This window comes from Solanum stenotomum, chromosome 12 (assembly GCF_019186545.1).
Source record: "Solanum stenotomum isolate F172 chromosome 12, ASM1918654v1, whole genome shotgun sequence".
Taxonomy (NCBI): Eukaryota; Viridiplantae; Streptophyta; class Magnoliopsida; order Solanales; family Solanaceae; genus Solanum; species Solanum stenotomum.
This window is the reverse complement of record NC_064293.1, coordinates 48657925-48669354: the sequence shown is the minus strand read 5'-3', so window position 1 is coordinate 48669354 and position 11430 is coordinate 48657925. Positions and strand designations below refer to the sequence as shown.

The following is an 11430-nucleotide window of genomic DNA, read 5'->3' as shown; positions in this document are numbered from 1 at the left end:
AACAATTATATATTACAATAAAAATGTCATTATAAATTTATTACATATCATCAACATTCTTGATCCCAATTAGTTTAGATTTAACTGCAATCAATTTCAAGAATTAAAAAAATTATCAACTCTTATTGTAATTTTTGAACTTTTCCATGCGTGAGTTTTACGAAATCTAGAGAAGAAGAACATTGATCATAATAATGTTGAAAAAAAGTCAACTTTAAATATACCTCACATATGATAAAAGTTTTGTATCAAGTAAACAATGCAGGGCAAGATGAAAATAAATAATGACTATTAAACAAAACAAACTAAGTTTTCAATTAAACAATTTGAGATATATTATTCTACTAAATCCACATAGAATCGCTATGAATTAGACTAAAAAGCACTTCATAAGTGCAATATTTCACTTTTTCAATATTTTGTCGTCATCCAAGTTAGACAACAAATTGGCAATAGACGAATCTACCAAGAATTTAGCGAACTCATCTAGGAGATCTGGATGATTCTTGAGAAGTACAACAACCTATACATATAAAAAATAGTACTTATTAATAAAAAAGAACATGATGATCATCTATAATATATATTCAATTTTAAAATATTTTATCACCTCACGATTCACCTCTTCGACGTTCTTAGACTCCTTGCACATGGATAGAATATTTATGAAGGATTTGTACTCATAGTCATTTCCTAAACATTTCTACAATAAGTTATAAATTAGCAAGTTAGGACTAAAGGTTTTTTTTATATATATAAAAAGACCTTTTATTACTAAAATCAAAAGATAACATAAATGTTACCTTTATTTTGTTCATTAAACTGATTGCTTGTTCCAAATCTGTTTTCTTCTTGTCTTCATCCGTGAGGATTATTTCATAGTCATTGGGCAAGAAAAGATTAAATCCAAGCAGCAATCTAGGATGACCTTTAAACAATTCTTTTATTTTTGCCATGACACCAACAATACTAATTCTGTGAGAAATATTAAAGACTTAGTCCCACATAAATTATTGAAGACCGTAACAATAGACAGATTGTAGTAACAAACCTTTTTCTCTTAAAGTCGGTCATAACATCAAGAAACATGTTATACTTCTCTGCTTGGTCAGAAAACATGTCCTTAACTTCCTTCAAATAAGAGAGCGCATCATAATACTCTAGCTTACTATTTTTACGACTGTCATCTCGTATTTCGCTCAAACCACTTTCATGAAATTGTGATTGATTATATCTAATTCAAGGAAAAAAATTAAAATCATGAGAATAATAACCATAAGTAACCACTCATATATGTTTGCTACAAAATCAAGAGTGCAGTCCAATAATGAATAAAATAAATGAAATAATAGAAGATTAGAGCTCAAATTTTAATAAAAAGAGATCATAACTTCATTTGTTATTAATTATTGGTAGACAGAGTTACTACAAATGTAGCGATTGAAGATAGCAAGTGAAATATTTGGATGTGCACAAACTTGTAAGGCTTAATATTTAATTTATCAGTAAATTTTACTTAGACGTTCAATCTATAGTTTGTTCCAATTGAGCATCTAAACACATGATAAATTTTGAAAAACTTTGTATGCACTCTCAAACATCTATTAGTTAGTTAAATTAATAACATAAAATAAATTATCTCATTTCAATATATACATTGATCTCAATTGAAATATGTTTAAGATTTTAAGGTTTATTGATTTCAATGCAGATAATTAAATGAGATAATCTATTTTAGGATTTCTCACACAAATATACCAAGCAACTAATTTTTCCAGCTAATATATATAATGTATCTATATTATATAAATAATATATATCCATGTATATATGATGTATAATTATATGTAAGAGACGTATATACATTTATACACATTGTTATACAATATTTATACATTTGTATATAATAACTATGTAATATATCTATATTGTATAAATAATGTAGACCCATGCAAATATAATGTAATACACAAAATCAAATGAAGACAAAAAAAATGACCACTGATTCTAATATTAATTTAATAAAATAATATTTTTTTATCGAAATACATATAAAAAAGAGTCACATTTTAAAAGTGGGATAGAGAAAAATAAAAGTGGATACCAAAGTTTGGGTTATTGTCGATAATTAATTGATAATTTGGTCATTATATTGTTAGTTAAAACAATAACTGATGATCATTTCCTTTTTCTATTTTATGTAATTGACTTAACTAAATCTTAGTAGCTACGTTTGTTGGCTATAAGTGTGGTAAATGGCTATACGCTCAACTCAACTCATTTTAAATTGATTGGTTATCCAATCATTTAAAAGTGAATCAATCATATTATAAATCACAATATATGGATAATCCATGGATATTCCACCAATTGCACTCCCCTTAGAGTATGCAAGGGTCTAGGAATCTCTACAAAGTTCACTTATTTCTAAAGATTAAATCTTTATCTTCAGTTTTTCCTAACAATTCTTAGTGATAGAAAAAAATTAAGTCGTTAATATGACAAAAAATGACATCTAACATTTTTATAATCACAAAGTAACGCACACCACACATCATATAGCATCTAGAAATCACCATTCTAACTCACATTGCCAATAATTCAACAAATTTCAAACAATGTATCAGAATAAGTCATGTACATAAAAAAAACACTAGAGACAAAAATAAATTGAAGACAAAAAACTTACGATCTTCTACGGGATGAACCACATACAACACAAATCGCCTCATGTTACAAAAATAACAAGATTTACAATAAAAAATAAAAGTTTCAGTTGATCTATCATCAGAAAAATGAATTAAATCAAACTTATTGAGAGTGTGTTTTGTATAAAAAAAATATTTTTAATTTTCTCATTTTTGGTTTACTTTAATGTTTAAAAAACTTCGTTTCCTCTAACTTAAGAATAAATTACTTTCTACCCCAACTCAAACTCCCAATCCAAATTTTTACCCTTTGAATTATTTCTTCATGCTAAACACATCCTAAGAGGAGAGAGAAAAAAAAATTAGTTTTGTAATTTGAAGTACTCATTTCTTTATATAATAAGAAGCAATGGAGATCCATATTATCCATTGGGTTCATCAATTTATATCCTTACCAAATACTTATGATTCAAATTGAATATTTTATTCATTTTCACCTCACTCATTTTCGATCAGTTCATATTCGATTTGGCCCCCTCCACCCAATTCCACTCACCCATCTTATTTTTCACGTATAATTTCCTACAATCTTTCATATTATTGGTGAGAGTTCAATTTTCTATTTGTAATCCCTTATCCCCTCCCCCAATTCATTTTATTGTAAAAAATTATTGATATATGAGGCACAATTTTCTTTTCCAATTGGTTAAGGATTCATCTAGACAAACACAACAATCTAAAGATTAAATATATATCTTCAATTTTACCTGATAATTCTTTGTGGTAGAATAAAATTTAAGTCCTATTCTGAGTGATTAGATATGGCAGAAAATAACATCTAACATTTTTTAATCACAAGATAATGCATACCACACATCATATAGCAACTAAGAATCACCGATCTACCTCAAATTACCAATAATTCAACAAATATAAGTCATGCACATAGAAAAAACAAACACTAAAGACAGAAATAAACTGAAAACAAAGAGCTTACGATTCTCCACGGGATGAACCACATACATCACCACCCAATCGCCTCATGCTGCAAAAATAACAAGAAGATTTACAATAAAAAAAGAAATGTTTCAGTAGATCTATCTTAAAAAAAAAAAGGAGTTAAATATAAAAAATCATCCAACTCATTTTTCTCTACCTTTTCCTTTTCGTCTCTTCGCTTTCCCTCTTTCTAAACTCGAAAGAACTACAACACATACACGTTTAAATAACAAAGGGGGTAGAAAAAAACTTGATTGATATACAAAAAAGGTATAATTTTAAAATGGGCTCAAAATTAGTGATACTGTGCACATTTTTAAGTTCATGAATGAGCCCAATTTTTTATTTGTTATGCTCCAATCTCCTTTACCAACTTTCATTATTTGACATTATATTATTTTAGATTATACTAGAATTATTTTATGCTATATTTAACTATAATTATAAAATTTATTAATATTCCAAAAAAGAACTATTGATTTTTTGTTAGTATTTTTGGTAAAGTTATAAATTTATGGTCATGAATCTATCTCCAAATGAAAATATATTTTTTGTGGTATACGACAAAGTCCTAAGACTATTTTGAAATTGTACTTCAATTTTTGTGAAGAGGAATTAGATTATACTCCCTCTGTCCCTAATAATTTCTCAATTTTTTCTTTTTTACTTGTTCATTTTGATAAATCAAAAAAGGATAATTTTTTTATTTATTATACCCTTAATTATTTAATTTTGAAAAAGGTAAAACTTCTTGAAAATCTTAAATTTTTTATTCATCTACTTTATAATTAATAGGGGTAAAATGATAAATTCACTATGTCAATCATTATTTTCTTAATAGATGTGTCAATTCAAAAGTAGACATGTAATTAGGATAGAGGGAATATATAATAATTATTCAAGAATAATAAATTAAATGACGTATGAGATTTATTTAAATGATTTTCGCCAAATCAAATTGAATGGTTGTTAGTAATTTTTTTGGTGATGTGATAAATTAGCCGTCAATGCAATTCACTTCAAATGACAAAATGATCTAAAGTTTAACTTTACTCAACATTACTTGGCGAGCAAATGTGTCAAATCGGTGGATTGTGCTGAATACAATTGGGTCAAAATGTATTATTATTGTTATTTATTACAATCAACAAGATATTTTAACTTGATAGGACTAGAATGAGGGTCATAATTCAATTTGCTCAATTTTTATTAAATTTCAATTATTTTATTTATTTTTTTACAAATAAAATATTTTAGAAAATAGTTTTGACAGGATTTTGTATCCAATTTGTATGAGGTGAAATGATTTGTATTGAAATAGATTGAGTTAAAAAAAATTAGAAAGAGTTGTTCCAAACTTGGACAAGTTATGTCCTAGTTTTGTCACCATACTGGTGAAAATATTTGATTATCTTAGAACCCTTAACATAATTCAACAAATATTTTTAATTTTCTCATGTTTGATTTACTTTAATGTTTTAAAAACTACGTTTCTTCTAACTTAAGAATAACAACTATTTTAAAGAAAAAAAACTTTTTTTAGAACATCGCTGTCAAGGCAGCGATTTATATTTCATTTAACGGTACGACGTCAATTTTTGTCAAAAGACGGAGCGATTTTCCCTTTTGGTTATTTTTTTTTTGATGTGTTGCTTTTGTATTTTGAAAGAAAAAAAATTGCCCTTTTGGCTCTGAACTCCTAAAAACAGCTTATTTTTGAAACACTTTTTAAATATTTTTTTAGAAAAGCGCTTTTGAAAAAAAACAATTCGTGTTTGACTAATTCATTTGTAAAGTGTTTTTCATAAGCAAATTTGTTTGACTAATCATTTTTAAAAAAATGCTTTTAAGAATCAAATTACAAAAAAGAACAACTATTAATGTACTTCTAATATTGAAATTATTTTATAGAGAGAAACTATTTTAAATATTTATTATAAAAAGTAAATTAAATTTTATTTTTTTAAAATTAAAATTTACCTGTTTAAATTTTCAATCAATATTATACCCTTTTTGGGAGGCTGAAATCTTTAATTGTTATTTTTTCCTTATTTTTTCTAACCTTGAAAAAGTATTATTTTTAACTTTTTTTCTAATTCTACAAAATAATACGTAAAATAATATATAATATATAAAATAATAATATATAAACATAAAATAAATTCTGATTTTTTTTTATATAAAATAAAAAATAAAAAATAAAATTCTTAAATGAAATTTAACCAAACTTATGAAATATACTAATTAATTAACAAGAAATATATTGGTAAATATGTATATAGGAAAAGGATATTTTAGTCTTGAGAAAAATAATTTTTGTTTCTACTTTTTGTTTTCTTAAAGCAAGAAAAACATTTTTACTGATTTGTTTAACACTTAATTTTTCAATAAAAGTATTTTTTTTCTTTTCAAAATAAGTGTTTTTGACCTCCCAACAACAATGTCAAACAGGCTCTTAGTATCCTATAAATGGGGGCTAGATGAAAACTAACGACAAATAATTCAATACAATAATCTAAATTCTTAAATAAACAATTTGATATATTATATTGAAGCAACGATAGCATTCTCCTATTTAAGTATTTTTCATTTCATGCTTTTTTCGCCTCCTTGATTCGTCATATTTACCACGTATAGTGGATATGACTCTAAATATAAGAAGGATATGATTCTAAATATAAGGAGGATATGATTTTGTTTTCCACAAGTTTTATCCCATAGGTTGCAGATATAGAAGCACATATTCAACCTTGAATGATTTTTTTCTTAATTTGCTAAGGGAAGATGATATTATTAAAAAAAACCATATAGTACCAATATTTTACATTGCCAATAAAACTGAATCTCTAGTCATTAGAAACAGAAGAAAAATTTCCAAGAAACCCATCAATAACATCAAGTCGAACTCCTTCACAAGCTTTAGTCATACCAATCACTCTATTACAAGGAACTAAAGAGGATGGTTAACTGATCAATACGTTCCCTAAGCTTGAAATCAGCTGAAGAATCTGGCAAGAATTTAGCAAACTCACCAAGCAAATCTGAATGATTCTTGAAAAGTATAGCAACCTACACATAAAAGAAGTAATAAATTAAAACATGAAGATCAATCATCTAATATAATTTGTGTATCCAAATTGAAAGATGTTTTATCACCTTATGGTAGACATCATAGCTCTCCATGTTGTACATCCTCAAAATGTTTAAGAATGATTCATACACATGGTTGTCGTTTCGGAAACGTTCCTGCACAAAGCGACAACCCCAACAAGTAAGTTAGCACTCAACTATTTCAATTTCATACAAAGTCAACTAATTTATGCTTAAAAAAATTCAAGAGATATAGTTTGGATTGATTGAATGGCTTTGTAGGTGAAATAACAATAGTTGAGAGATCTAGCTAACATGATTCTAGAAAAATATTATTACTTTTCGCAACTATTGAAGGTATTTTAATTGATATGGACTAATTAATAATCTAATCACTATAATTAGGATTGTTTCAGCGTAATTTATCCTGGAACTCAACTTTAAATTGGAAAATAATGCATATTTTTTATATAATTAGACAACAATAAATTATTTATGAATTTAGAAGAAAAGAAGGTAGGAGAATAACCTTTACTTTCTCCACAAAACTGGCAGCTTCTTCAAACTTAATTCCCTGTGGACGAGCCTCATTTTCTTGTTTTATTTGATAAGTTGAAGGAGCCTCAGTTTCTACTTTTACTTGATAAGTTGAAGGAGCCTCAGTTTTACACTTCTTCTCTTCTTCCTTTACTAACTTGGATTCATTCCACTTAGTCATTACACCTACAAGAAATCCAACTGCAAAGCAGTGTAACCTTTCAAATTAGAATCTTACATATATATATATATGTATTGTGTGTGTGACAGAATTCATTAAAGACTTACCAGCTCGTTCATAACGATCTATAAATACATTGAAACCCTCCATAAGACAAGGATGTTTTCCAAGTGTTTGAGCAACCTGAAATGAGTAGTTAAATCTATGATGCTTAAACAACAAACAGACCGACTTGTACATCATCTAAAAGATATTAGCACGACAAAATCCTGTAAAAACATTAGGTCTAGCCTATGATTTGCATGAACATCAACCAAACCATAGATAGCAGAAATTATAAGCAAAGATTACTGTCATATAGGAGCAACAAAGATAAGATTAGATGCATGATGATACACGTACCAAAGATTGTAACTGCTCCCTTGTAATTATTTCTCCGCTGTAATCACTAAGACATTTTAAGAATGTCTGATAATCAGCTGGACTTCCTAGTCTTTCCTTTACCTCTTCACAGAAAGTGAACCCTTTTGTATATGTATCTGCCAAGATCAAACAAATCCTATTAAAAAGCATACTAACCAAACTCAGCAACGCAATGCTAAAAACAGATGCATACATCAAGAACTGAACCGAAAACGGAGTCAAACAGACTGAACGTTTAGCAACATACTAATAGAATATTAATCATGACGAATTCTGATATGTCTTGTTGGAGATTGTTTTTATGAAATTTCAATTGTCATCTTGTTTAGTAATGTAAAGTACTTGTAACAAAATCCTAGTGAAAAATTATTCAAGACTTTCTGAGGTTCATTACACCTGCAAGTAATCCAACTGCAAAGCAGGAACCAATCAAAATGGCACAACAGTTTTACCATCATGAAATTTTAACTTACCAACTCGATCATAACGATCCAGAAATTCATTGAAACCCTCCATAAGATCAGGATATTTTCCAAGTATTTCAGCAACCTGAAATTGGTAGCATGCTTCAAATTAATGATGCTTAAACAACAAGAAGATCGACTTGTTTATCATTTAAAAGACATTAGAACCACCAAATCCTGTAAAAAAAGGATTCAGTACCCCTGTTTCTTCTCCCTTTTGTTGGCCAAAAACCGAACCACAGATAGCAAATATTATAAACAAAGATAAATGTCAATTTGGAACAAAAGGGCTTGATTAATAGCATGATAGACGTACCAAACTTTGTAACTTGTTCCTTGCAATCGTTTCTGTGCTGTAAATATGGAGACATTTTAAGAATTTCAGATAATCAGCTGGACTTTGTAGTCTTTCCTTTACCCTTTCACAGAAAATGAACCCTTTGCTACACGAATCTGACAAGATCAAGTAAATCATATTAAAAAGCATACTAACCAAACTCAGCAACTCTATGCTAAAATCAAATGCATAAACCAAGAACTTTACCAAAAAACAAAGAGAGATATACTGAAAAATGAATTAATACATACTAATAGATCATTGTCACCACAAACCATATAGCTAATAGCGGAAGATTCTAATGCAACACATCAAATACAAATATTCAAACAATGCTAACCATGAACTCACATTTCAGGGTATCTTCAAACTCTCCAAAAGAATTCACTTTACCAGGATGCTGCTGCTTGCTTAGATCTACTTCCTTCTTAGTATCTGGCAAGAACCTAGTGAACTCATCTAGCAAATCTGGATGGCCATTGAAAAGTACGGCAACCTACACATATGATGTGACAAATAGCAACAAAAAATTAAAACATAAAGATCATCTATAATATCTATGTATTCCAATTTTTTTAAAAAAATTATTACCTCTCGGTACACCTCATTGATTCCCTTATGCTCTTTCCTATACATGTTCAATATGTCTAGGAAGTATCTGTAGACATGATCATCATTTTGGAAACGTGTCTGCAGGAAATGATAAACCAAATAAATTAGGACTAAAGTGTTTTAAAGAAGAAAAAGGCAGACCTTTATTGTTTAAACTGGAAGGTAGCAGGAATGTAACCTTTATTTTGTTCACAAAGTTGATAGCTTCTCCAAATTCAATTTTAGGCTTATCTTCTTGATTGAGAGTTATTGTATAACCCTCGGGTAAGAAAGTGTTGAACCCAGTGATCAACCTAGTGTGCCCTTTGAACAAGTCTTTCACTCTTGCTATGACAGTAACAGTATCAATTCTGTCAAGAAAATGGAATAAGTCACGGAAAAAACAACAAATATGAGAATCATGACACTAGGTAAATAGTAGTAACAAACCTTTGAGCCTTAAAATGTTTCATAATATCAAGGAACATATCATACTTCTCTCTGCCTTGAAACGTGTCCTTAACTTCCTTCAAATAAGACAACGCATCCTCGGTTGTCAGATGTGGGTTACAAGGGCCAAGAAAAGTTAGCCCTCTGCCAGCATTGCGGCTGCCCAATGCTCCATTTTCAAGAAATGGTGATGGACCATGCCTAATTCATAGAGGGAAAAAAAAAATACATATACATCATAATTATACCATAAGTAAGTAGTCATAGCTACCAAAAATGAGATTATCAAGCCCAATTTTATTTTATTTTTGGCTTTTAACCTAAATTAAAACACTAATTTCTTAATAAGAATTCAACAAATCAAAACAATTGAGAAAGTGAACAGAGCTTACGATTCTCTACGAGAATAATTGATTGGCCGCTTAAATCTCTCCTTACCACCAGATACATCTACTCTCAATCGGACCATGCTGCAAAAATAGTACAGCAACAAAAAGTTGTGCTAGTAAATAAAATCTTTATTAAGAATTAATCAATAAAAAGAATTACCCATTTAACCATAAAAATTATTCAAACAAAGGGAAAAATATTAGAAATGGCTGAACCCTAGTATTTTTCTCTCTATACCTTCTCTACTTGGAGAAAAAAATGTTGTGTAGATAGTAACGAGACTACACATATATATAATATAAAATTCTTGTAACGTATGATGTTGGTCAAACTTTGGGGGTATTTTAGTCTTTCTCTAATATTTTTAGTCATTCACTCAAGTTATGACTATATATTGACTTGATTCAATTTGTTGAATTAAAAATGATTAGAAAGTCAAAGTAGTGTAATTCATTTCTTATTAATCATTAATTGCTTTTCTTAAAATATCATATATTTCTTTTTTTTCACCATATATATATGCAACTCATTTGTAGTTTTACTATTTTTATTGTAAAATATCACTTATTTCTTTTCACCAAAAATGATTAGACAGTCAAAGTAGTGCAATCCAAATCTTATTAATCATTAATTGTTTTTCTTAAAATATCATATATTTCTTTTTTTCACCATATATATGCAACTCATTTGTATTTTTACTATTTTATTGTAAAATATCACTTATTTCTTTTCACCAAAAATGATTAAAAAGTCAAAGTAGTGTAATCCATATCTTATTAATTATTAATTGTTTTTTCTTAAAATATCATATATTTCTTTTTTCATCATATATATGCAACTCAGTTGTAGTTTTACTATTTTATTGTAAAATATCACTTATTTCTTTTCATCAAAAATGATTAAAAAGTCAAAATAGTGTAATCCATATCTTATTGATCATTAATTGTTTTTTCTTAAAATATCATATATTTCTTTTTTCATCATATATATGCAACTCATTTGTAATTTTACTATTTTATTGTAAAATATCACTTATTTCTTTTCACCAAAAATGATTATAAAGTCAAAGTAGTGTAATCCATATCCTATTAATCATTAATTGTTTATCTTAAAATATCATATATTTCTTTTTTTCACCATATATATGCAACTCATTTGTAGTTTTACTATTTTTATTATAAAATATCACATATTTCTTTTCACCAAAATGATTTGAAAGTCAAAGTAGTGTAATCCATATCTTATTAATCATTAATTGTTTTTCTTAAAATATCATATAATTCTTTTTTTCACCATATATATGCAACTCATTTGTAGTTT

General features: G+C 27.7%; 1 protein-coding gene across 3 annotated transcripts; it reads right to left on the bottom strand.

Annotated features, from left to right (window-relative positions):
* Positions 1-388: 388 nt before the first annotated feature.
* LOC125846506 (paired amphipathic helix protein Sin3-like 4) lies at positions 389-10375 on the bottom strand. Of its 3 annotated transcripts, none has more exons than XM_049525950.1 (13): positions 10113-10298; positions 9721-9921; positions 9470-9641; positions 9271-9369; positions 9031-9175; positions 8659-8795; positions 8352-8427; positions 7858-7994; positions 7563-7638; positions 7267-7475; positions 6804-6893; positions 6680-6716; positions 389-486 (listed from the first exon to the last, which is right to left on the bottom strand). In XM_049525950.1, the coding sequence occupies exons 1-13, from the start codon at positions 10187-10189 to the stop codon at positions 404-406; spliced, it is 1539 nt and encodes a 512-aa protein (XP_049381907.1). In that variant the 5' UTR covers positions 10190-10298; the 3' UTR covers positions 389-403. The 3 variants fall into 3 exon arrangements, with proteins under 3 accessions (XP_049381907.1, XP_049381906.1, XP_049381905.1); XM_049525949.1 differs by lacking the exon at positions 389-486 and adding an exon at positions 10348-10375 and having other exon boundaries at positions 6433-6716; positions 10113-10190; XM_049525948.1 differs by lacking the exon at positions 389-486 and having other exon boundaries at positions 6433-6716; positions 10113-10292.
* Between the last annotated feature and the right edge of the window lie 1055 nt (positions 10376-11430).

What these genes read in the sequence shown, in the direction of transcription:
- LOC125846506 (XM_049525949.1), bottom strand. Translation starts at nt 10,189, where the DNA reads ATGGTCCGATTGAGAGTAGATGTATCTGGTGGTAAGGAGAGATTTAAG. An exon ending in GGAACAAGTTACAAAGTTTG is followed by an intron (nt 8,428 to 8,658) that starts GTACGTCTATCA and finishes TACCAATTTCAG; the next exon opens with GTTGCTGAAATACTTGGAAA. An exon ending in AGATCGTTATGAACGAGCTG is followed by an intron (nt 7,476 to 7,562) that starts GTAAGTCTTTAA and finishes ACTGCTTTGCAG; the next exon opens with TTGGATTTCTTGTAGGTGTA.